This window comes from Ahaetulla prasina, chromosome 1, assembly GCF_028640845.1.
Source record: "Ahaetulla prasina isolate Xishuangbanna chromosome 1, ASM2864084v1, whole genome shotgun sequence".
In the NCBI taxonomy this organism is placed as follows: Eukaryota; Metazoa; Chordata; class Lepidosauria; order Squamata; family Colubridae; genus Ahaetulla; species Ahaetulla prasina.
The window spans coordinates 305,408,351-305,435,878 of NC_080539.1; the positions used below are offsets into that span (position 1 = coordinate 305,408,351).

At 37.7% G+C, this 27,528-nt stretch overlaps 2 protein-coding genes across 6 annotated transcripts in view; one reads left to right on the plus strand and one right to left on the minus strand.

Moving 5' to 3' along the window:
* Window positions 1-9,685, minus strand: part of CHP1 (calcineurin like EF-hand protein 1) — a 30,054-nt gene extending 20,369 nt beyond the window's left edge. Inside the window, exon 1 of the mRNA XM_058162068.1 lies at window positions 9,493-9,685. Within this exon, the coding sequence (XP_058018051.1) occupies window positions 9,493-9,559 (67 nt within the window). The 5' untranslated portion in view covers window positions 9,560-9,685. The remainder of the gene's footprint in view (window positions 1-9,492) is intronic.
* The window catches only part of EXD1 (exonuclease 3'-5' domain containing 1), a 28,708-nt gene continuing 10,375 nt past the window's right edge, over window positions 9,196-27,528 (plus strand). Inside the window, exons 1-5 of one of the 5 annotated variants that reach the window (XM_058162064.1) lie at window positions 9,196-9,436; window positions 19,401-19,569; window positions 22,300-22,368; window positions 24,454-24,517; window positions 26,716-26,846. In XM_058162064.1, coding sequence (XP_058018047.1) covers window positions 19,437-19,569; window positions 22,300-22,368; window positions 24,454-24,517; window positions 26,716-26,846 — 397 coding nt within the window. In that variant the 5' untranslated portion in view covers window positions 9,196-9,436; window positions 19,401-19,436. Of the gene's footprint in view, window positions 9,437-9,769; window positions 9,905-18,223; window positions 19,570-22,299; window positions 22,369-24,453; window positions 24,518-26,715; window positions 26,847-27,528 lie in introns of those variants that run through there. The other 4 variants (XM_058162063.1, XM_058162065.1, XM_058162062.1 and 1 more) reach the window with 4 other exon arrangements.

The window sequence follows — 27,528 nt, forward strand, 5'->3', positions numbered from 1 at the left end:
ACTTCTTCGGCTTGCTCACAGTGGGGTAGAGGGCTGTGTGGCATGCTAGTGCTGCTGCTGCAAGGTGGAGGAGTGGAGCTGACCCTGCACCGGCTTACCTCAGGGCCCCGTTCAGCCAGGCCACCTATGCCCTGACACCTGCCTCACCGCAGCTCCATTAACCCTGTCCAGCAGGACCCCGCATGGCCACCAGCCCACTTCTGCTTTCTCACAGCTGCAACAGAAGAGGCCGTGCCGCAGCCACGAGGCAGTTGTCAGGGCATGGATGGCCTGGTTGCAGGGCCCCTGAAGTAAACCGGACACATCGGGCAGCTCCACCCCCTTGCCTCGCCTCCTGGACGTGGCACCGGCATGTCGCTTGGTCTCCTGCTCTGTTGCAGTGGTGAACAAGCAGAAGAAGTGGGTTGGTGGCCATGTGGGCTCCTGCTGCACATGGTTGTTGCTGCTGCCACCGTGAGGCAGTTGTCGGGGTGTGGATGGCCTGGCTGCATGGGCTCTGAAATAAGCCTGTGCAGGGAGTATGGGGCAGCTCCATCCCCACCTCACCTGACTTTATGTTGGCAGCACTATGAACAAACAGACAGAATGGGCGGGTGGCTGGATATGCAGGCACTTAATTAGGGTTTATTTTTGGGAAAACAGGGTACCTATCAAGCTGATATTGTCAGTTTTGGAAGGCAATTTTCTTTTTGCTTGTTAACTGCCACATATTTTAGCTGGGGAAGTTGGGAGGGGGTTGTTGTTGGAGTGGTAGAAAGTTAGTCATAACAGCATTCCGTATTCAAGGACTTTTGCCTGCGTCTGATGTAGACTGCCTGAAGATTGTATACAATTGAGTGTGAAGAGTTGATGGGACAATGTGATGAACTTGTAGGTGTGGGGCAGGGCTGTGAACTATCAACTGGGTGTGGAAAACCTGGAAACTTTCCGTTTCAGGTTTTCCCAGCTGTGCCAGCATGACATCTCTAATAAATTGGAACTTTGAGGAACCTCAAGCCTCAGAGCTTTATTTTGTTGGGGGTGTTCCTTGGAACCCTGACAGATATAGCAAAACAATAGGACTTTCTCATCTCACATGCAATTCTTGCACATCTTCAAAATCTTTCCTATGGTTGGCTACTGCAGTGTATAGTGGTAGCATGGAGGAAAAGAAAACTGTAAGTTATATATGTGTGTATATATACAAGATCAGAATTGATATATGTTTTAGATTGTAAATGTAAAATTGCAGAATATATTTGTTCCTCCTTCCCCTCACTCAGTTTCATCCCCTTTTGTTGGAGTCTCTGCATGGCTACCTTTAGGCAACTGGCATTTGAAGCCATCTGGTGGAGGTAGAAGAAGACACCTTGTCTGGGCCATGTGGTCATGCTTCACTTTACATGACCCTTTCATTCTCGGTAGAAGAGAGCCTTTTGATCATGCTACTGGATATTAATGTAATCTTCAAACCATTTATAGTTGCAGTAGTTCTCTATCCTCTGAACCTTCATCTAAGACTTTGCCCTGGCAATATTCCTCTAATCCAAATTATCACATAAGAGGTAACTGAAGTCAAACTATGCAAATAATAGTCAATTCTTTTATATTCTATTTTGGCATAATAGAAATATTCAAAGGACAATATTCCTCTAATCCAAATTATCACGTAAGAGATAACTGAAGTCAAACTATGCAAATAATAGTCAACTCTTTTATATTCTATTTTGGCATAATAGAAACATTCAAAGGAAGGCTTCTATTACTAAAGGAATAGCATTATCTCCATTCCATGAACACTCCATTCATCATCTTCTCCGTTCTGTCTAATCAGAACATAAATTTGCAGAATTCAAAATATCTATGCATAATATAAAGCAAGTAAGCAACCTTTACGTGCCAATTTGAAAAATGATTGCCATGTCCATCGATTTATGCCAATAAAGAGTTACTGTGCATATCTTTGCAGAATGCCTGTGCTAAATCAAATGAACAGGAGCTGCTCTCACATTGATTAAATAATGACTTTCAAGAACTGGAAGCTTAGGTACTTGTTAAATGATTGTCCACATTTTTAGTTTAAGTAGCAGAGATTCTGACAGTCCCAAATGAATGTAACATTAAATACTTTAAGGCAGTGATGGCAAACCTTTTTGCCATCGCGTGCCAAAAATGGGGGGAGCGCAGGGGAGTCAGGAGCGTGTGTGCCCACACTCATAATTCTATGCGCCCTGCCCCCATGCATGTGCATGTGACACCCCCCGTGCTCCCCCTGCTTTTGGCCGGTGGGCCTGGTAGGTCGGGTTTTTGCTCTCCCCAGGCTCCAGAGCCTTTCTAGGAGCCTTGGGAGAACAAAAATGGCCTTCCCCACCCCCCCTGGAGGCCCTCTGGAGGCTGGAAATGGCCTGTTTGCCAATTTCTGGTGGGCCCAAAAGGCCCAAAAATCAGTTAGCAGGCGCACACATGCGCGCCAGAGTTGACCTCACGTGCCCACCAATATGGCTATGCATGCCACCTGTGACACGGGTGCCATAGGTTCGCCATCATGGTGTTAAGGAAACCAAAAGGGTGCTTACATGAAATCCACAAAACACCACACTGTTTTCACTCATTCATTCATTTACTCATTCATTCATATTTCATACTTCTTAACTGCCCATCTCTTTTATTTACTTTATTTATTAAATGTATATGCCACCTTTCTCCCAGTTCCCAAGTAATTTATACTGAGATATTGTTTCTGATCCAGTATTTCAGTAATGACCCAGTCCTATCCTCTATGAATTTCCTAACTATCTTTTAAAACCAGCAGCATATGTTCAGTATTGACAGTCTGAATATATACTGTGTGAAATGCTTAAATAATTTTAATTAAGTTGTAGTTTTATATCACACTTTTTATCTAGATCAAAGAGATGTACATATGTAGAGGGAATGGAGAATGGCCTTGAAAGACAGAAGGAAGAGCCACTACCAAAGGCAACAGTTACGTAAGAGGGCCTCCAGGCTCATGCCAAGAAAGGAGCGTGAGTAAATGTCTCAGACAGACCTCTCCCTAATTGACATGAAGATAAAGGGAGGGGGAAGAACAATCAGATTTGCAAGATTTTCTTACTATGTTACAATAAAAGTAGTCCTGACCTGTGTGTCATTTTTAATAAATGGGGTGGCTCAAGGTTATAAGAAGCCTGTTATTAAAACCAGCTGCCTGCAATTACTGCAGGTTCAAGCCCCACCAGGTCCAAGGTTGACTCAGCCTTCCATCCTTTATAAGGTAGGTAAAATGAGGACCCAGATTGTTGGGGGGGCAATAAGTTGACTTTGTAAATATACAAATAGAATGAGACTATTGCCTTACACACTGTAAGCCGCCCTGAGTCTTCGGAGAAGGGCGGGATATAAATGTAAACAAAAAAAAAAAAAATTGTATATATAACTGAATATGTCTCTCAATGGCATAAAATGATGAAAATGATATAAAAATCATTAAAACAATTAAACATAGCTAATATATATATATATATATATATATATAAACATAAAAATGAAGATTGTGGAGAATAACAATCACCTCAATACAATAGAAACACCTTATAGGCTTCCCATATTTTAAGGCTTTTCTATAAGGCTAGCCAGGATGGTGGCTAATCTCACCTTGGAGGGAATGACAACATTAAAAAAAAATATTTATTTATATATTGATTTTAATACTAATAGTCCTTTTTCCGACTATGATCCCGACAACAATAACCCTGTGTTGAGCTGAGAGAGAAAGTGACTGCTTCAAAGTCTCCCAGCCAGACTTCATAACTAAAATGGGATTAGAACTCACAATTTCCTGGTTTTTAGCCTGGTGCCCTCAGCCACTAAACAAAAAGATATTCCTTCCTCCAATTTTATCACCATAATAATCACTCTGTCAGCACTGTGTGAACTCCTGTCCTGAGCCATAATCTTTAACCTTGGATCTCATAATGTAGAAAACTTCTTTCCTCGTGCCCTTGAATATAGAATTAGGGTTTTTTATGTAATAACACTGGTCAAGTAGTCAATGATCAACCATTATGCCAAGATCCCTTACCTGTATTTTGGTATTACTTATCCAGTCCCTAGTTTCAGACTGTTAATGAAAAGACTACAATCCCAGCTCCTAAAGTTTCTTGATCATTTTCTGTTGTAGTGAAAAACACTAACATCATTTAAAAATTAAAATGAAGAAATAATAAGTCAATCATGAGTTGGATCTTTTATTGCATAACAACCAAATGTGTCGCATCTTTTTATGAGACTTTGCAAAATCTTCTAAAAATCCAAGTTCACAGTGTTCCTAGTCTGCTGTTAATTTATTTGTACTGATTTAGCCTACTGTTAATTTATCTGTACTGATTTAGTACATGATAATGTATTAAATCAGTACATTTAAATTTAAATTTAGTACATGATAAGTAGGTTTTTTACACCGACATATACTAAATAGTTTCCAAGGATTACTCTAACATTTGCTGTAGTTAAGAACTGGAGAAAAGAGATATAAAGTACACAAGCAGTCAATCGTTTATAGACTTATCACCTGCACAACCAGGAAGTTCAGCATCTTAATTGAGAAAATTGAATTGTCTGCTGTGAACTTTTGTACCATAATGAGATTATTTAGCATTCTTTATCCCAAGGACTCCTATTGCAATAGGTCTCTGAGAGCAGTGTTAAGGAGGAGGAGAATAGTTTGTGTGAGCAGGTGAAGCAGGAATTAAGACTAAAAAAATGAAAAAGTAAAGTCTAATTAGCTGTTCTGAAAAAAGATCAACACTGAAACAGCTGCAAATACAAACTGACTCCATAGGGAAACCCCTGAAAATATTACTCCTAACCTACCCCATTATCAATTAAGCAACAGATACATCCACTTCAGTAGTGTGTTTCAAATGCCAGTACTACCGGTTCGCTATCGGTAGTATGCGGCACTTCTGCGCATGCACAGAGCGTTTTTGATGATGTCTGGGCATGTGGGCGGAGCCTCCCGCCGCCGCCACTACCGGTTCGCCTGAACCAGGAGCAACCCACCACTGATCCACTCCAAAAACACCAAAATGTTACTTATTGATTCTCTTTTTGATATTGTAAGCACAGTAACAGAGAATTTTCCATTTATACACCTCAGCACAGAGGCTGGTATCAGTCTTTATTATATAAGGACACTACCGACTTATAAATCATTGTTTTGAGTTCTAATATTTTATGACAAAGCAACCCTATACTACTACCCTGACTAAGTTAGCTGTCATCATTGATATTTAATAACCAAGGTAGTATTTCACTTAATTATTAAGAGACTTCAACTACTGAGGAACACAAATTTTAGGTCTCAAGTTAGAACTAATAGTTGGAATAAAAATCTGTATTAAAAACACCTTCGTCTAATTCAGTATGGCAGTTCTTACAATAGCTCACGCTGGTAAAAGCCTGTTATTAAGGCTTATTAAGAACACAGTAGCCTGCAATTACTGCAGGTTCGAGCCCGGCCCAAGGTTGACTCAGCCTTCCATCCTTTATAAGGTAGGTAAAATGAGGACCCAGATTGTTGGGGGGGCAATAAGTTGACTTTGTAAAAATATACAAATAGAATGAGACTATTGCCTTATACACTGTAAGCCGCCCTGAGTCTTCGGAGAAGGGCGGGGTATAAATGTAAACAAAAAAAAAAAAAAAAAAGTGCTCGATTGGCTCCTCTAACATAAAACTGTGTCAAACCAAACACACACACACATGCAGAAAACATTGAACATTTGCAAGTAACTTCAAACTATATAACTCGTCTTTCCTCTATTATAAGATGGCATTGCCTAATAAACCCCTCTTTTTGAGAACAGACAATCCATATTAGAACCCAACTTTTCCACAAAACTACTAGGAGGCCCGAGGCAACTTGCTCTTTTAGCTTTAATTCCTTAACTATAAAAAGGAAATTACAATGTTATCGGGTTGTTCATCTTTACGAGATAAAGGCTGCAGCATATTTTAGGTTAAAGGTACAGCATATTAAATTAGGGGAGGATGGAAAGAAGCAAAAATTCCAATTTTATTTATATATATATATATACACACACGCTAATTGTGCTTTATCAAGGATAAAATAGGACATATCAAGGATAAAGTATACTATTTATAAATAACATGCCAATAGCATGCATGCATTTTACATATATAAAAACAGATATTCCTAGACTAAAGTAATAGATCTAATTCTATGGAGGAGAAATAGAAATGAAAGAATATGTAAGATTAATATATTGTTGTATGACTAAAATATACCATATTTTTCAGAGTATAAGACACATTTCCCACCCCCCTAAAAGAGGCTGAAAATTTGGGTGCGTTTTATATTCCAAATGTAGCTTTTTAAGTTTTTTGCTATGGGCACTAGAATAGAATAACAGAGTTGGAAGGGACCTTGGAGGCCTTCTAGTCCAACCCCCTGCTTAGGCAGGAAACCCTACACCACTTCAGACAAATGGTTATCCAACCTCTTCTTAAAAACTTCCAGTGTTGGAGCATTTACAACTTCTGCAGGCAAGTTGTTTCACTGATTAATTGTTCTAACTGTCAGGAAATTTCTTCTTAGTTCTAAGTTGCTTCTCTCCTTGATTAGTTTCCGCCCATTGCTTTTTGTTCTACCCTCAGGTGCTTTGGAAAATAGCTTGACTTCCTCTTCTTTGTGGCAACCCCTGAGATAGTGGAACACTGCTATCATGTCTCCCCTAGCCCTTCTTTTCATTAAACTAGACATACCTTTTCATTAAACTAGACATACTAGACATACCCACTACATGGAAAACTTCAGTGACAATGTGCTTGGACAATTTTGTTAAAGGTAAGATCTGCCCAGCTCTTATGAGTTATCTAAGCCTGCTGTAACTTTGCCTCCTTTCCTTTATCCTGTCTCCTAATTTTATTTTGGCTTGCCAAGAGACTGGATATCTGACTTCTGTAGAGGCATCTGTACATGTGACAGATTCTTTCCAAACATTTGTGGGCTCTCACACAAGATCCTTATATACACTAATGTAATCCTCTTAAAAAAAATTAGACCTGTGTTTACAAAACAGAATTTGCATTCCCTTTGAGAGAACACAATGTCTGTGTTGCACACAAAGTCATTTTAATCACAACTTTGTTGTTGTTTTATCACCACAACTTTCATATGGGGAGGATTGAATGAGTGGAAATGTCTGGCAGCCAACTCCTTCCAAGTTCCAGACTCCTCACATCAGAAGGCAAAAAGAACATGGAAGCATTGTGATAGCAACGTGCTGCAGCATTCTTTTAGCTTGCATCAGATCTTTCCCTTATTTGCTCTGGGATAGGAAGCCCGTTTTCCTTCCATTGCTGGAACCAAGCCCAAAAATCCAAAACAATCACAGACAGATTGGATTTACGGAAGAGGAAAAAGAGGCATTGCTTGGAGATTGCCGGATATTGATGTTCTCATTGGCCATTCCTATCTTCCTGTTCTGCCCACTTTAAGTTGCTGGAAATGTTCAATTTACAAAATCACCACAGCACTTTTATACAGGACATTTTTCTTTACTCATGATACTTTTTTTTTTTTTCATTTCAATTTGTCCTTGGCTTCCGGGTCCTCCTCACACAATTTCCAAATTTACAACCTTTCCAAATTTACAACAGTTCCAATTCCTTCTTATGCTAATTCTTTCATTCTTATGCCTCCACCTGCCCTGTCTCTGATCTCTTGGCTTGATCTTTCAGGAGCCCATCTTTAGAAATTGTCTGAGAACAAGCCGCAGGCAAGAAGAGAGATTGCTCTGAGCCAGGAGCATCAGATGAATTCCCTCCTGTTTTGCTGTGAGCCTATCCCTCCGCACCTGTGACATGCCAGCTCAGCTATTTTTGGAGACAGGTGTAGTATCCTCTTTTCAAGTCTTATCTTTAGAATTGATTTGACTGAAACTTTACACAGGTTCAAAATATTCCCATGCCTAGGACCTGGTAGTTGGGCAACTGAATAGGTGTGAAATTCACCTTTTAAAGCCCCCACCTACATTTGCACAATCCTGCTCCGCTCCCTATTAAGGAAAGTGCCCAGCAATTGTTTTTCCCCACAGGCAGGCACTTAATAAAGCAGGAAATGAAGCAAGAGGAATCCACCAACTGGTTTTCTTAACTTGTTCTACATTAAAATGGACAAGACAGTCCCATTCAGGAGGCCCTACCTTACCTAGCCTGAAGCAAACTAGGAAAATGACCATCAGAGCAAATAATACATACAAACGTAAACCGCTCTAAACTTGATTGCAGAAAATATGACTTCAGCAACAGAGTGGCTGTTTTGCACTGTTTTGACATTCCATGCCTGGAATGCACTACCTGACTCTGTGGTTTCTTCCCCAAACCCCCAAAACTTTTAAGCTTAAACTGGCTACTGTTGACCTCACCCCATTCCTAAGAGGTCTGCAAGGGGCGTGCATAAGCTCACCTGCGTGTCTACCGTCCTTGTCCTAATATTGAGTCCCTAGGGAGATAGGGCGGTATAAAAATATGAATAAATAAATAAATATTCCTTTTTTACTTACTCTTTTCATGTATCCAAATTATGTTTATACTTTTATATATTTTATATATGATTGACAAATAAATAAAGCTTAAGAAATAGAGCTTAAGACACATCTATTTATTTGCGCAGGACTGGACTAGAATTTTTAAATGTTTTAAATTTTAAATCGGGTTTTAATGGGGTTTTATTATTTATATTCCTATTTTAAATATTCGGCCTTATGTAATAAGTTTTTTAAATTGGTGTTTTATTCTGTATATATATGTGTTTTATATGGCTGTAAACCGCCCTGAGTCCCTGGGGAGATAGGGCGGTATAAAAGTGTGAACAAATAAATAAATAAAATAAATAAAATAAAAATAAATAAATTCCCTGCCGACATAGCTTTTCTGCCGACTCAAAGACCGGGGAGGTATTTTAACGCGACCAGATATCTAGCCTTCTCCCAAATGTTGTAAAATAGAACCGTTTCCCCCAAACGCCAAGCTCTCTCGGTGTCCTGTGACCGGATCTAAGGCATACTAAGACACTTCGTTCTTCCATGAGCCAGGCTTTTTTTTGGGGGGGGGGGATGCTCTAGGTCGCGCCGACTCAGACGACCGATACCGACCCTCGTTGAGCAAAGCGGGCAGGCTAGGGAGCGGGGGAGACAGCTGGGTGGTCCCGCAATTAGCCCAAGGTGACCCGACACCCGGGGAAGGGCTTCGAGCCGAGTGATGGGCATGACCGGGAGAAATCACAGCGCCACTTCGCTCAATCCGGCCCCTCCATCGTCCGAGGAGACGAAAACGCGGAAGGGGTCGTTTGCCTCGTTCGTGCCGGGGCAATGAAAGCGATTCAGCCAACGAAGGAAAGGAAATTCGCCCGGCCAGAATCCCAAAGGCGAAGGTCAGCGCTCTGCATCTGCCGCCGCCGCTGCTAAATTATTTCTCATCGGTACTCACAGCCCGTCTCCTTCTTGATCTCCTCGATCTCCTCGTCCCTAAGCAGCGTAGAAGCCCGAGAGCCCATCGCAGCCGCTTCACGAACCGTCAAAAGGAGAGCTCCAGTCCCTTGGCCTAGAGCCGGCGCTGGAACCAATCAGCTGCGCGGACGTCGCGCGAGCTCCCGGCGATGCAACTGACAGGAACGCGCGACGCCCCCTCCCCTCCACTTTATCATCCCGAAGTTCCCCGCCCACTTCCCGCCCCGCCCCTCTGTCGTTGCTTCTGCGCAGAGGGAGCCACTCGCATTTCGGGTCGTTATCTGTCTCGCCCTCGAGATCCGTTCTGGCGTCATCGGGCGGGCGTTTCTCTCACCCTTGTCCCCGAAAAGTACGGAGTGCGGAGCACAGCGCCGGTTATACTTCCCTTATAGGTCAAGTTGGCTTTGACCCCTTTAAGCGATTGAATTGGGGGCTTTCCTTGGCTCCTAACGTGGTGACATGCGTGTTTTTTTTTAAATTACTGTGTCCTCCTCCTTACAGTACAGGATACAGTATTGTGAGGATTGTAGTTGCGGGCTCTTAAAGCGTTTTTATAGTTGCCCGCTTTACTCCGGCTGCCTATCTGCTGCCAGCAAAAAATGCAGTATATCTCAACCGGTGAGACGCAAGACTCCTGAGAGCTGTGGCTTGTCCACATATGTCCACATAGTCTCCACAATGGCTTGAGATCCGATTAATTGATGAATGGATGGAGGAGTCCTCCGGGCATGAAGAAAAAAAAAATCAGCTTTGGTGGTGTAATTTATGTCCTAGATGAATTTGCTTTCTAAAAAAGCAGGCTAACCGTTTTCCTACAAAGGATTGTCTGATCCTTGTTAAATGTTTAGGGGGAATTACTTTCAGCTTTAATAAGAGTGGCTATACTAGTCTTGATAACCACTGCCCTCCCCACCCCCAGGTATTTCTAGATTCTTTCTCTTCTTTTGCCTTTTCCTTTCACAATCTTTATTTATTTATTTATTTGTCACAACAGTATATATAAGCATAAGCATGAAATAACTATACGATATATAAGCATCCATATATAAGCATAAGTATGTAATAACTATATTAATTGAATATAATGAAAGGAAACATTAGGACAGGAACGGTAGGCACGCTTGTGCTCTTATGCATGCCCCTTACAGACCTCTTAGGAATGGGGTGAGGTCAATAGTAGACAGTTTTTGGTTAAAGCTTTGGGGATTTTGGGAAGAGACCACAGAGTCTGGTAGTGTATTCCAAGTATTAACAACTCTGTTACTGAAGTCATATTTTCTGCAGTCAAGATTGGAGCGGTTAACATTAAGCTTAATTCTACTGTGTGCTCGTGTATTGTTGCAATTGAAGCTGAAGTAGTCTTCAGCAGGAAGGACATTGTAATAGATGATTCTATGAATTAAACTCAGGTCATGTTGAAGGCGGTGGAGTTCTAAGTTTTCTAAACCCAGGATTTCAAGTCTGGTGGCATAAGGTATTTTGTTGTATTCAGAGGAGTGGAGAACTCTTCTTGTAAAATATTTCTGGACATGTTCAATTGTATTAATGTCTGAAATGAGGTATGGGTTCCAGATAGGCGAGCTGTATTCAAGAATTGGACTAGCAAATGTTTTATATGCTCTGGTTAGTAGTGTAGTGTTTCTGGAGAAGAAGCTACGCAAGATTAGGTTTACAATTCTTAAAGCCTTTTTTGCGATGTAGTTGCAGTGGGATTCATCTGAGTGAGGAACAGCTCTTTCAAACCAGTTTCCAGAAGAATGTGTGAGGCCTTTTCTTAGTTCCTGTGTAGAGGAAAATAGAAGCTCTTTCTATTTTGTCTAGGCTGGGCCACAGCATTTAATGCTGAAAGGTGACTCTAATCTTAGCAGTCACAAATATAATAGAAGATGGGAGTAGGCAATACATATGATGTTGGTCCCTGAAATGCTAACATCAAGATTAGTGTGTTTAATTTAGACGTATAGAGATGGTAGGGAGAATTAAAAAATAAATAAATATGGGTCTTTGGCAACCTTTATTGAAAGCCAGCTGGTTGTAGTGGTTAAGGCATCAGGCTAATAACTGGGAGACTATGAGTTCTAGGTCTGCCAGTGGCATAAAGACAGCTGGGACACTCTGGGTCAGCCTCCCTCTCTCCTAGGAAGAAGGTGAAGATTTTAGAAATTTTTCCAAGCAAGCTGTGAGGACTTGTCTGTGCAATTAACACATGTTTATTACAATGGATGTCATTTGCCTCAGCAGTATTCTTAGAAGTGCTATTCAATGCAAGTAGTCCTCCACTTGCAACAGTTTGTTTAGTGACTCCTCGACGTTACAACAGCAGTGAAAAAAGTGACTTATGACCATTTTTCACACTTTACGATTGTTGGGGCATCCCTATTGTCACGTGATCTTGGCAACTGACTCATATTTATGATGGCTGCAGTGTCCTGGGATCATATGATCATCTTTTATGCCCTTCTGACAAGCAATGGGGAAACCAGAATCACTTAACCGTGTTACTAACTTAACAACTGCAGTGATTCACTTAACTGTGGCAAGAAAGGTTGTATAATGGGGCAAAACTCACTTAACTCTCTTGCTTAGCAACAGAATTTCTGGGCTCAATTGTGGCCATAAATCAATGTTCTTTTTCCTTTTGAAACAGGATGCAGGGTTTATCTGGTAAAGTGGGGGGTTTTAGTTTGAGCTCTGGCCTGGTAGCAGGAAAACTGGTAGAGTTTTGTGTGATTTAAGGATGTGGAAACACTAAGCAGACAGGCTGGGAGTGGATTGAAGACAATTTACCATGATGGGTAGGAAAAGGAGAAGAAAAAACAAATGTGATCAGAAATGAAACCCTCACCATTTAGGAGAACAAATGAGTAAGATGGCAAGAAAAACAGGAAAAATCCCATCACCAATCTCTTTCCACTTATGACTGTATGACTATAACTTGTTGCTGGCAATCCTTATGATTTATATTGATATATTGATCATCAATTGTGTTGTAAATGTTGTACCTTGATGAACGTATCTTTTCTTTATGTACACTGAGAGCATATGCACCAAGACAAATTCCTTGTGTGTCCAATCACACTTGGCCAATAAAAAAAAAATCTGTTTTCCTTGAGCTGTGGCTAGATGATATGAATGCATATATGGCAAGGTTTATATATTAAATTAAGTCTTAAATGATTTGTGAAATATACCACAAGTAACTGAGTTCTGAATATGGTAAGCAATAAATCCTGTTTTATGAACTACCATGCTAAAACCAAAGTATGATATTTCAATTCAGTGTGTGCATGAGAATGAGTTGAAAAAATCAACTCAGCTCTGTAGCTTTAAGAGTTGAGGATATGAATCTCTGAAAGGAAAGGTTTTGAATGAACACTAAACTGTTGGTTTCTTGGTATTCTCTAAATTAGGTTGTTTTCTTGCAGATTTTTTTAGCAGGTTAAGTAACATCAGGGCATGGGAGAGTGAAATTTGCTGATAAACTACAATATACAGTATTTTGCTGATAAACAATATATTTGTAACAAATTTGCTGATAAACAATATACAGTATAACCAACCAGCAAGATTATTTCCCCATGTCCTAATGATGTTACCTAGCTCAGTAATGAACCATCTATGGGAAAACAGCCAAAGCCTCTGTGGCTCAGACTGGTAAGACAGTCTGTTATTAACAGCAGCTGCTTGCAATTACTGCAGGTTCAAGCCCCACTAGGCCCAAGGTTGACTCAGCCTTCCATCCTTTATAAGGTAGGTAAAATGAGGACCCAGATTGTTGGGGGCAATAAGTTGACTTTGTATATAATATACAAATGGATGAAGACTATTGCTTGACATAGTGTAAGCCGCCCTGAGTCTTCGGAGAAGGGCGGGATATAAATGCAAATTTAAAAAAAACTTGAAAAAACATCCAGAATTTAACAGTTCAAACTTGTGTTACATATGTTCTCTACTGTTAGAAAGACGGAATTGTAGGTTCCGTGGAATGAGTTTTAGAATTTAGGACCAATGCCTATTTTTTTAATTAAGTTCTTAGATAATTTACTTGTCTTTTAGAATTACTATTTCATCTTGTATGAAATGTAAAATACAATAAATGGAATAGCAGACATGGTATTTTTAAAAAAATCTGTATTTTCCTCCCAGGAAGTTTTAGAAATGTCTGCGTTAAGTAGTAACTTCCATTAATAGGACTGTCTTCTGACAAAATATACTTAACAATAGTACTTTATGTACCATGTTAAGGATCTAGGGATCCTTCTACATGGCTTACTTTTATACACATTTGAAAGCTTTGCCTACATGAATCTGTTTTTATTCATTTTATATGTTAGATACAAAACATCTAAGTAAGTTAGATGTATCTTTTGTAGTGACTTAACTATTACTGATTTGATAAAATATCCTACTTTTTGTTTTATTTATTATTTTGTTTTGGTTTTATAGTATATATGTACAATACACACACACACACACACACACACACACACACACACACACACACAAAGTATACATACATGAATAAATTTTTATATATATATATATAGTGTCCAGATGAGAGACTTGTACTCTTGTAGCTCAGCTTTATTGTATAAAGATCTACAGTATATTTTGTGTTTTTCGGTGTCTTTAAATTTTTTACTGTTTTATTTTGTAGTTTCAGAGCAGTAGTTGTATCCAAAAAAATTACCATATAAATTGACCAGGTTTTTAAGTCAAAAGAAAACACTGGAAAATCAACAACTTCTTGATTTGAAAGTTGGTTTCTCATTGTTTACAGAACTGGTTTAAATGGAATGGCAACCTTTCAAAAAAAGAAAAATAGACCATCCATAAACTATCTTTCAGGCCTGCCTGAGGGATCAAGAAACTAGCTACACTGGTTGAATTAGATGCTATGCATGTATATGTAAGTTTTAAAATCTAGAGGAAAGATCTAATTACGTTGCAAAATTCAGAGATAATCATGATGCTGCTTTTCATGGTAATAGAATAGAATAGAATAGAATAGAATAGAATAGAATAGAATAGAATAGAATAGAATAGAATAGAATTTTTTACTGGCCAAGTGTGATTGGACACAAATCACAATTTGGACAGCAAATGCTCTGTCTTACACATTGGAAAAAAGAAGCTAAACACTAAATACAAGCTCGATGGATATTACCTTACAGATGACCCCACCCTGTTAAAGACCTTGGAGTTTTCATATCAAATGATCTAAGTGCCAAAGCCCACTGCAACTACATAGCAAAAAAGGCTCTAAGAGTTGTAAACCTAATTTTGCGTAGCTTCTTTTCCAAAAATTCTACTAACCAGAGCATACAAAACATTTGCTAGACCTATTCTTGAATACAGCTCACCTGTCTGGAACCCATACCACATCTCTGACATTAATACAATTGAACGCATCCAGAAATATTTTACAAGAAGAGTTCTCCGCTCCTCTGAAAACAACAAAATATCTTATACCACCAGACTTGAAATCCTGGGTTTAGAAAACTTAGAACTCCACCACCTTTAACATGACCTGAGTTTAATTCATAGAATCATCTATTACAATGTCCTTCCTGCTGAAGACTACTTCAGCTTCAATTGCAACAATACACGAGCACACAATAGATTTAAGCTTAATGTTAACTGCTCCAATCTTGATTGCAGAAAATATGACTTCAGTAACAGAGTTGTTAATACTTGGAATACACTACCTGACTCTGTGGTCTCTTCCCAAAATCCCCAAAGCTTTAACCAAAAACTGTCTACTATTGACCTCACCCCATTCCTAAGAGGTCTGTAAGGGGCGTGCATAAGAGCACAAGCATGCCTACCGTTCTTGTCCTATTGTTTCCTTTCATTATATCCAATTAATAAAGTTATTACATACTTATGCTTATATATATGCTTATATATTGTATAGTTATTTCATGCTTATGCTTATATATACTGTTGTGACAAATAAATAAATAAATAAATAAAAATAAATTTGTCTTGGTACATATGCTCTCATTGTACATAAAATATACTTCATCAAGGTGCAACACTTGCAACACTTAATGATAGTCATAGATACAAATTTAACACTTAATGATACAACACTTGATAGTCATAGGCTACAATTAAGCAATCAGGAAACAATTACAGCATAAATCGTAAGGATACAAGCAACAAAGTTACAGTCATAAGTGGAAGGAGATTGGTGATGGGAATGATGAGAAGATTAAATAGTCATTATTAAATAGTGCAGATTTAGTAAATAGTTTGACAGTGTTGAGGGAATTATTTGTTTAGCAGAGTGATGGCGTTCGGGAAAAAATTGTTCTTTTGTCTAGTTGTACTGGTGTGCAGTGTTCTATAGCATTGTTTTGAGGGTAGGAGTTGAAACAGTTTATGTCCAGGATATGACATATCGTAAGTATTTTCACAGCCCTCTTTTTTATTCGTGCAGTATACAGGTCCTCAATGGAAGGCAGGTTGGTAACAATTATTTTTTCTGCAGTTCTAATTATTCTCTGAAGTCTGTGTCTGTCTTGTTGCAGAACCAAACCAGACAGTTATAGAGGTGCAAATGACAGACTCAGTAATTCCTCTGTAGAACTGGATCAGCAGCTCCTTGGACAGTTTGAGCTTTCTGAGTTGGCGCAGAAAGAACATTCTTTGTTGTCCTTTTTTGATGATGTTTTTGATGTTAGCTGTCCATTTTAGATCTTGTGATATGGTAGAATCTAGAAATTTGAAGGTTTCTACTGTTGATACTGTGTTGTCTAGTATTGTGAGAGGTGGAAGTATGGAAGGGTTTCTCCTAAAGTCTACCACCATTTCTACAGTTTTGAGTGTGTTCAATTCCAGATTGTTCTGGTCACACCACGAGGCTAGTCGCTCAACCTCCCGTCTGTATGCAGATTCATCATTGTCTCGAATGAGACCGATCACTGTTGTGTCATCTGTGAACTTCAGTAGTTTAACAGATGGATCGTTAGAGATGCAATCATTGGTATACAGAGAAAAGAGAAGTGGGGAGAGCACACAGCCTTGGGCTTGGATGTGATACCATTACCTAAATGTTTAATTCCGTTAAGTGGGGAGGCTTGGTCTGAGTTTCTATAGATGATTTATCTCTTCATTTTAAAGATATACTCAAATTTTCTCTGGTAACATAGTTGCGATAATTTTACTTTTTTATCTTTTAGATATTTTATTAGTAGCTTTAAATGAAGGGGAAAACATGTTTTACTAATCAACATCAAATTATATAATTACAGTTTGCCAAAGAAAGCAATATATATAATAACTTTTATACGTTGTTGTTTACTTGGAACTTTAAAGCACCATGAACTTAAAAAGAAAACTAAACACAATTGTAAAAGTGAGTCATACTTAGTTATATTATTTATCAACTTTAGACTTGAGTCTTCATAAGTGCTGTGGGCCAACTTGAGCCTTGAAAGTTGTGCTGTTCTTAAATCCTATATCTGTGGGTTTTAAATATATAATACTAGTGAATTTCTGGAAAATATGAATTCATATTCTCAATTTGTAATATTTAGTGTTAAACTTGAAAAGAAAGCTATGAAGCAGCTGATTGCCATACAGGAAACTCTGGGGAAAAAAACAAGGCACCAGAGGAAGACCACAAGGTCTTTTCTGGAACCAAAGAGGACGGGGCAGTGTAAATAATAGAATTCGTATCTTCAACAACAAATGAGAGAGACATTGCATGACAATCTCTTCACCATTTCTTCAGCTGCAGAGGTGATGAATGTCTGATTTTCATTTTACCTTATATAGATATGAGAAACAACCATATTTTGTTTCCCTGAATAAGCAGTATAGAATAAAATAAGTCTATAAACAAAATAGAGAGGTGTGTGGGTGTGGGTGTGGGTGTGTATTGTTTATAGTATATTACAGTATATTGTCTGTCTATAACAGTACAGTATATTACTGGATAGTCTATAAGCAATATGTATGTACATTCTATAAATAATCTAGACTAGAGTAACAATATCTACTTAGGTTGCTTCTGATTCACAGAATACAAAACTAGATGCAGCACATAATAGTAAAAAATGAAGACAAGCAAAGCAGTAGGAAAGCAAACAGGGAGATGCACACTGAGAAAGAAGAGGAGGATTCTGCTGCCTACTTTGTCCATATTGAGAGCCAATAATAAGGCAACACTGCCAGAAGCTATTTGGCACTGTCAAGGCTAGTTTTCTCCTTGGGATATCAACATAAAAGGAATATTTATAAGTAAATGAATTTGGGCAGTGAACTGGACTTAGTCCATGTGCTGATAGTTCTCTACCCCAGTAAGAAAGAGTAGATTAATTTATAAACCATAGTGTCTTTACAGACTGGGCACTCTCTCTCCCTCCCTCCCTCTTTCTCCCTCCCTCTCTCTCACACACACAAACATACACTATGTCTCTGTTATTTCTACTGTATTCCACATTCATTTATGAAATTTAAACACTGCTCATCTCATAATTCAAATGACTGGACAGTTTACAAATGCAAACCATAAAACCATTTTAAAAAGACATAATTAAAAGCAAAATTAAAACAGTGAAAAACAGAATAAAAACAGAGTTACAAAGATGAATTAAAAGACAGAGGAAGCATTCTCAAGCCACTAACCACCCCACCCACCCACCCACGCCTGGATTGCATGCCACTCTCATTTCCTATGCCAATTGGCAGAGCCAGGTCTTCATGTTCTTCCAGAAGGTCAAAAGAGTGGGGTCCAACCTCACCTCTGAGGGCAAGATGTTACATAGGCAGGGACAGTGATAGAGACGGCTCTCTTCCTAGGCTCTGTCAATTGAAATTCTTTAATCAATAGGGTCCATAATATATCCTCGCTTCCTCACCAAGTGGGATAGGTCAATGTAATTGGGGTAAGACAGTTCCTCAGGTAACCTGTCTTATGCCATGGAGACCTTTAAAGGTGATAATCAACACCTTTAATTGGACCCAGAAGCAAAATAACACCAGTGAGACATAAAAGAATTATTAAACAGCTATCAACACTTGTTTTGAAGAAGTAGATTGCTGATATACTGTATGTTGTTTCTTAATATTTAAACTAGTCTTTTCAACAGGGATAAGGAAAAGAATTTGAGATTGGAAATCCAATTGTAAGTTATTACGGTTGTAAGTCAAGACAATTAGATTTCCAGTCCCAATTGCAGTTATAAGAGCAGTGGTGGCGCAGTGGTTAGAGTGCAGTATTACAGGCTACTTCTGCTGATCACTGGCTGCCAGCAATTTGGGAGATTGAATCTCACCAGACTCAAGGTTGACTCAGCCTTCCATCCTTCTGAGGTGGGTAAATGAGGACCCAAATTGTTGGGGGCAACATGCTAACTCTGTAAACGGCTTAGAGAGGGCTGTAAAGCACTATGAAGTGGTATATAAGTCTTAAGTGCTAGTGCTGTAAATTGAATACCTGTATATTGGTTTGTTTGTAGCTCAGACAAAGCACATGCCCATGAACTCATAATTTTTCTTAAAAATTGAAGACATAGGCTTTTCTTAAATAATCAAATTGGTTTTCTTCCTTGTCCTTGATCTATAATCATTATCATATGAACCTAGATTTTTTACTTCAGTTGTCTCATTCATTAATGACTTATTTGAGTATTTTTATATTTTTATAATGAATTTTATATGCAAGATCATTCTACAGGTCACTTATTAGTCTGCATTTCTATGATTGTTTAATTATGTGGTCTTGTGATTAGAAGCCAGGCAATTTATAATTTCATTCTAAGTAACTAAACTATATATCACTGGTTGGAGAATAGGTTTTAATTTTATAGTCTACTTAATGTATTTTTATATACTTCTATAAATAACAAAATATTTATTTGGTGGGGTTTTTTTTAGACTGAATGCCAGATTCCTTGGAGGAAAAAATCCATAATGGATCCTAGCTGTGATTACCACTTTCTTCACCGTGTTTTGGGGAAAGCTGTACACATCACATTGAAATGTGGCATATTCCAGGGGATATTGCAACATGTGGATTCCAGTCAGTGTATCTTTCTAAACAGAGGTATTGCTGCTCTTTTTAAATTTAGTGCATTTATATTGAAAATTGTAGTGGGGTTTGATGTATTTTCTCTATCAAGATGACTAATTTCTATACAATAAGGTATCATTCTGGATTGTCTTGTGGAATAAAAATATAGTTTGGTCACAGATTATCAAAAAGCTAAAGTATGTAAATATATTTGAAATTACATCTCCCCACCCCATCACTGAATTCCCAACATTAGGTCTCATTTTTCAGAACATTTGATTTAATGTTATTTCCTTAGAGATCAAGCTCCAAATATTTTTCTCTAAAACTTGTTTAAAAGTTCATATCTGGATTGGCTGTGAAAATCAGAAATGCTGGACTGAATTACAGCTTCAGTCTAGAGAGACCTGAAATTTGAGAAGGAAATGAATAACTCCAGTACTCGAAGCTCTTATACTTGTGGTGTGAGTTCTTGGCAGATATAGTTGCAAAGCAACATTCCTCTCTTTTCCTAATAATTTGTTTGCTGTAATTTTTATGAACATTTGATATAGGATGATCAGCAAAAGAATTGGATAAATTATGATCAAGCTTATTCTTCCTAATAGGGGAGTTGGAATTAAAATATGGGACAATCTTAAACACCACCAAGCTGAAAACTTAGCTTTGTTAATCTTTTGTAGCAGAATCCATCCATGTTCAAACAAAATATGTTTCATGAACTTCTAGAAACTTATTACAGTCTCCTAGTATTGTCACTGACTCAAATACTTTGGCCACCTAATGAGAAGGAGAAGAGCTCTTCTCACTGAAGAAGAGCCTAATGCTGGGAATGATTGAGGGCAAAAGAAGAACGGGACGAGAGAGAATGAGGTGGTTGGATGGAGTCACTGAAGCAGTCAACGTGAGCCTAAATGGACTCCGAGGGATGGTAGAGGACAGGAAGACCTGGAGGAACATTGTCCATGGGGTCGTGATGGGTCAGACACAACTTCGCAACTAACAACAACAACAACAACAAAGTATTGTCACTGATTCATCAAATCCTGTTCCTGTCAAGAGTGGCGTTCCTCAAGGCAGCGTCCTTGGACCAACACTCTTTATTCTATACATTAATGATCTTTGTGACCATATCTCAAGTAATTGTGTTCTCTTTGCTGACGATGTCAAACTATTTAACACCACAGACAACACTTCTATCATTCAAAACGACCTTGACCATCTAACCGCTTGGTCTAAAATTGGCAGCTCAAATTTCAACCAGCAAATGCTCAGTCTTACATATAGGAAAAAGAACTCTAAAACTAAGTACATACTAGATGGACATTACCTTACAGACGACCCCATCCCGTTAAAGACCTTGGAGTTTTCATGTCAAATGATCTAAGTGCCAAAGCCCACTGCAACTACATAGCAAAAAGCTCTAAGAGTTGTAAACCTAATTTTGTAGCTTCTTTTCCAAAACACCACACTACTAACCAGAGCATATAAAACATTTGCTAGACCAATTCTAGAATACAGCTCACCTGTTTGGAACCCTCACCACATCTCTGACATCAATACAATTGAACGTGTCCAGAAATATTTTACAAGAAGAGTTCTCCATTCCTCTGAAAACAACAAAATACCTTATCCCACCAGACTTGAAATCCTAGGCTTAGAAAACTTGGAACTCCGTCGCCTTGACAAGACCTAAGTTTAACTCACAGAATCATCTATTGTAATGTCCTTCCTGTCAAAGACTACTTCAGCTTTAATTGCAATAATACAAGGGCAACCAATAGATTTAAACTTAATGTAAACCGCTTTAATCTAGATTGCAGAAAATATGACTTCTGCAACAGAATCATCAGTGCTTGGAATACTTTACCTGACTCTGTGGTCTCTTCCCATAATCCTAATAGCTTTAACCAAAAACTTTCTACTATTGACCTCACCCCATTCCTAAGAGGACCATAAGGGGCGTGCATAAGCGCACAAACGTGCCTACCGTTCCTGTCCTATTGTTCTTCTTTTCTTCTTCCTATATATGTTTATATGTGTATATACTATATAATCTTTTTGTATGATGTTGTGACAAAATAAATAAATAAATAAAATAAATGTGACATATTGCAACTTTCCCCCCCTTCGCTAAACCAGGTGTGGATGTGGCCCACACGTGATGCATCTGGGCTGCAGGCCGCAAGTTTGACAGCCCTGATCTAGAATCTCTTCATATTTAATTTCAATGGATGACCCTCCATTTTGAGAGAAAAACTTGTTTTTGACCTCATTTTCTTCATCTCTGTCTCATCTATACAAGTCTTTGCTCTAAGCTTAAAAGTACATTGTAACTATTCTAGCCTCCTAATAATTTTAGTTATTCTTTTCTACATATTGATTCCAAAGCCTTACTAATGTATTTTTTATAATTTTTTTGTTATAATATATGTAATATTTTAGGTTTGGTGCATAAAAGATTGCTAGCGAAGAAAACAGCTTTATCAAAAGTAATATTAGTGAATAATTAATTAAGAATAGGTTCATGGAAGGAAACTTATTATTTCTGAATAACTATATATAACTATTTATAGAAGAAATAACTATTTCTTAGTATTCTCACATCCTAATACTATACTGTATTACAGGATTCAAAGATATTTTATTCTTCTTAGAATTGGTTTATTCTAACCAATTCAGAATTGGTTCTAACTTTTAGTATTAAACCAAACTTTTTGTTTATCTAAACAGAATGATGCTTATTCTGTTTGTTTGTTTCAGTTAAGAATTTGGAAAATGGCAGGAATGTACCTGGAATAAAGAGGTTCTTTGGCCATGAAATCATTAATGGTGAGAATATTTTACAATTACATTCAGAAAATATTTGATATTTGATATAATGTTAACTGTTTTCAGGACCTCATATTAATTAGGAGTGTCTTTTTTAATCTCAAATTTCCAGCTGACAATATTTACCATATAGTCTTTGATACTGACTGAAGTATAACATAAGTTTTAAATACATTTTTGAATATATTTTCATTAGATCTTTTTTATCTTAAGCCTTAGAAAACAACAATGAAATGAATTACTATAAAACTATTTATCAAGAAATATTGCAATTCTATTGCTTTGATTTTATTGAATTGGGTTCTATTTATAAATTTAATTACATATAAAATATTTTGGATCCATTGGAATCTATAGATACAATCATTCAGTTTTCACAAAATACTTTGTAAGTCTATAGTAAGACCTGTTGGGTAAATTCTAATATTTTACACACATTATTTCTAAACTTTACTGAGACCCAGTTAATCTTCATTTCCTTTAAAGCAAAATGTTCACAGATGAACAGTATTTGAAAGCTAACCTATCAAACAAAGCAATTAGGTCTAATACAATGCATGCTAAGGGCATTTTCATAAACCCTTTATGTGTTGTTTTCAAAATTAACTGCATTACAGGTAGTCCTCAACTTGCGACCATAATTGAACCCAAAATTTCTGTTGCTAAGCAAAAGAATTGTTAGGTGAGTTTCACCCCATTTTATAACTTTTCTTGCCACAATTGTTAAGCGAATCACTGCAGTTGTTAAGCGAATCTGGCTTCTTCATTAACTTTGCTTGTCAGAAGGTCACAAAAGGTGATCATATGACTCACAGGATACTGCAACTGTCATAAATATTAGTCAGTTGCCAAGTGTCTGAATTTTGACCATGGGACCATGGGGAATGCGGCAACAGTCGTAAGTACAAAAAACATACCGGTACTTATGACTGTCGTAACTTTAAATGGTAAGTATGAAAAACACAGTGCTGTTGTAACTTTAAACTGTCATTAAATGAACTGTTGTAAGTCAAGGACAACCTGTATAGTTTCTAAAACTGCTGTAAAGCTCTTGCTCGCTCTCTCTCTTTTTTTTTTTGCTTAAGATCTTCTATTTCTCACATGACATGGAACTCTTGTCTTAACTTTCATTTTGTCTTTTGGCTTCTGATCCTGAAAAGGAAATCCTGGTTTGGATTTTGTAGCCTAGGTCAAACATGCAAAGCCCCAGGACTCAGCTGGTAGGGAAGGGAGTATCTTTTCTTTTTAGATGGCATAGGAATGAAAACAGTTTCGCTGTTGGAGTGCAGCAGCTGGAGGTGGGAGAGTGACTTTTGTTTCTTATTTAGGTCAGCCGGTAGGATTTCAAGAAGAGACTAGACAGCTATTGGTCTGGAATGGTTGCTTGCTTGAGCAAAGGGTTGGACTACAAGACCTCCAAGGTCCCTTCCAATCCTGGTATTCTATGTTCTATGTTCCATGTTCTAATTATGGATCATAATATTAGTAGTGAGCAGTGTCCTGAGATCATTGGAAGTCATTTTTTTCCTATCCATTTTAATCCTCTCTGTGCTAATAAAGTAAGAACCAGTTTATGTGGAAAAATATTGAGACTGTATATTATTTGAATATATCTGAAAATTGTAAATTACCTGCATGTAGTTTTTCTGAACATTTGCTTGTGTTCCTCCCTCTCTGCTATTTCTAATCTGTCTCAAAACCTTGAAAAGTGCCAAGGTACTCTTCTGAACTTGCCATATTTGGAAGATCTTAAACAACAAGCTGCTATTGCAAATATGTGAATGGTATAATATGAGCTTCTTTGACAACAAAGCCAAAATTGTTTTAGGAGAGTTAATTTAGAATAAACTATTGCAACCTATATTCTATTTACATAATGCTTGCATGTAAAATTATATAATCCTGTTGTGGTATGTAACATGCACATCTCATAGCTTGTTGCTACTTAATTTTCTATCATGACTTAATCCTGGCAGGTTTACTTGTTACTATGTCTGTATTCACTTTTAACTTATCTCATCTGGTTAAGTATACTTCCTGGTTGAACTTTAAATCCTTAATAGGAACTGTTGATCTATATTTCAGTGGAATTGCTCGATGACCTGGAACAACCTGCTGCAGAAAGAAATTTCACTCCTACTGGATCCAGGTACACATGAGGTTTTGCTTGTGAGAAATTACTGAGATCCTGAGTATTAGGAAAAGCTATTTATTCCCAGTGGAAAATCTTATTTGTATATTAGTGATCTATCAAACCTAAAGAAATTAAGGCTGACTACTATTATTTAATAATGTACGTGTATATACAGTATATATAGTATGTCTATCAATAATATATAATATAGCCTTCTCCAATTTAGTGTTCAGGTTCTATACCATTATTTCCAGCCAAAGAAATGCTGTTATATACCATCATACTATAAATATGTATTTGTCATGAACCTGCTTTACTTTAATATCAATAAGGGTGACTGTGCATATTGTTGTTCTTTCAAGGTTCTCACCCCAAAATTATGTAAATTACTGGCTAAGAAGTCAGACAATTTCCTAGCGTCCTATTTAGATCTCATCTCTTCCATATCCTTGTCAGAAATTATTATAATGAATTATAATGAAATTAGCTGAAGTAGAGATTCTACCTAGATTCAGACATTGTGCTAAGCCAAGTTTTGCCTTAATCACAATTGAATCCACAAATGTTGGATGAAGACCCCCATCTTACTACAGGGTTCTCGGTGGTCTCTCACCTTTGTTGTTTTCTTACAGACATTTCATTACCCATCAGTGCTAGAGAGGAATCAGCACTTGCTCCCTTCTTATATACTAGTGGCTTACCCTGTCAGCATTGGTGGGAATGTTCTTGGTGATTCTTTAATTAGACTGTTGTTTACTGTTAGCTCCCACCAAAGAGGAATGACAAAAATCAAACCATAACAGGAAGGTCTTCACTTTGCAGGATAGTACTATAAAACCTCACCATAGGTAGTCCTTGACTTATCACTATTCATTTAGCGAATGTTTGAAGTTACAATGGCACTGAAAAAAGTGACTCATGACTAGTCATCATTTTATGACTATCATAGCATCCCCAAGGTCACCTGATCAAAATTTGGGCAGTTGGCACGTACTTACAACAATTGCAACTTGCAACATTCCAGCATCATGTGATTGCCATTTATGATCTTCCCAGCCAGCTTCCAACATGCAAAGTCTGGGAAGCCAGATTCGTTTAATGACTGCATGATTCTCTTAACAGCTGCAGTCATTTACAACAGTGGCAAAAAAAGATGGTAAAGTCAGGTGCAGCTCAGTCAGCAACTGCTTTGCTTACCAATGGAAATTCTGATCTCAACTGTAGATGTAAGTCAAGGGCTACCTAAAATGAAGCTTAGCCATCCATGCAGATCTGTGGAGATAAAAGCAGTTCATTGCGAGTTCTTATTTTGTAACTTCTATAGGAATATTTGGGATAATTGCATCTTAACCCTCAGTGCTCAGGCAGATCAACCCAGGAAAGATGGATAATTATTCTGTAAACCAATTCTTACAGATATGAAATTATTTATGACCCCTACAGTAGCTAAATTTTGTCTTACTGTGATGAACATGAGGCAACGGTTGATACAAGTCTATATATTATTGCTTTTTCTTTTTAGCTATTTTTAATATATTTTTTATGGTCACCGACTAAAACCGATTGAAAGTACAAGGGTTTCCCCTTATCACAACTCTACTTCTAGGATTTCATGAAATAGCAGGATAAATAGCTTTCTAAAAAAAAAAAAACCAATAGGATGGTAGCCAATTTAACCTTGGGACTAGTGCTGTTCCAGAGAAGGAGGGACTGTGACTGTGAAGACTTGTTATTGTAGGCAACTTTCAACTGATGGTTGCATTGAAACTGCCATTTACTTCCCGAATGTTATGTTTTTCAAAATTTTGTAAGATATAAACAAGAAAATTATAGGCCATTTATTTTACATTTCTTTGTCCTTGGGACAAAGTCTATACACGTGCTAATGTTGAATTCCTTAGACCTAGCTTTTCCGCTCCATTACCGATTAGCCATGCCTCAGGTGCTGCCTTATTTGATACATTAAAGTTCTTTCTTATCACAATCTTTATGATTGAGCTTGCCTTTGGTAATGCATTCAGGTAAAGCTAAATCCTTTTTTTTCTTTTGAATGACATTTGAGTAATTAGCTGATAAAGCAAGATTTAAAGAACAGTTAACATCTGCAGCCAAAAGTATATTTGACAAAAAAGCCACCTCATTACTGTATGTAACCAGCATCCTGCCAGCAATTTTACTTTTATTAAACAAAATTCAAATAATATCTTCTGCAGGGAATTTCTACTTACTAAGTTTTCTGAAATCGACCAAGGATCACTGCTGGATCAAAGCACCCATAGAGCTAATGTTGTTTCCCCAGTGAGCCAGCAACTCTGTTTGGGTAACGTTAAGTTTAAATTTCCTGGTAATTATCAAAAATTCATGTCAGTACTTAATTTGTAAATCATTTATGTCCTGCACAATGCATGAACATCCACAGAATGGGGTGGTAAATGATAAAATGTATGTGATGACAATGACATGTAAATGTAGTGGTGCAAATATGTAATGACAGCATTTGTCTGAGGATATTACCTTTGTTTTGTCAATTTGGCCTTATCATGGTTCACTGAAGAGATTGCTGATACCGCTTCTACTATCATCTTAGTGTTTAGAAACCCCTAGAACCACCCAAGATTACTGAAATTTGGTGGCAAACCTCTAAATAACAAAAAATTAGGTTTTCCTCACATTTGTCAGGAAGAAACAGTTATATTAAGTTTTAGATGGACTAAAATGTCTCAACAGGTCGCAACATCTAGCCAATCCTGGTTGATCTTGAAAAAAAGTTACTGTCAGGTTTTACTCCAACCATTACTTAAGAATTAGTGTGTGGAGATTCAAGGACACAGCTCTTTGATTAGCTAATTGATTATTAGCTAATCAAAATTAGCTAATTCTAAATATTAGAAAAGGTTATATTAGAAAAGAAAGCTAGCAATGGATAGCTATAAGCCTAAAGCCATTTGGCCCCTCTTTCTTTTTTCCAGTCAGTCCCCAGGTTGAAATCTTATATCTCTTTTTATCTCCCTAAGTACTGCTATGGA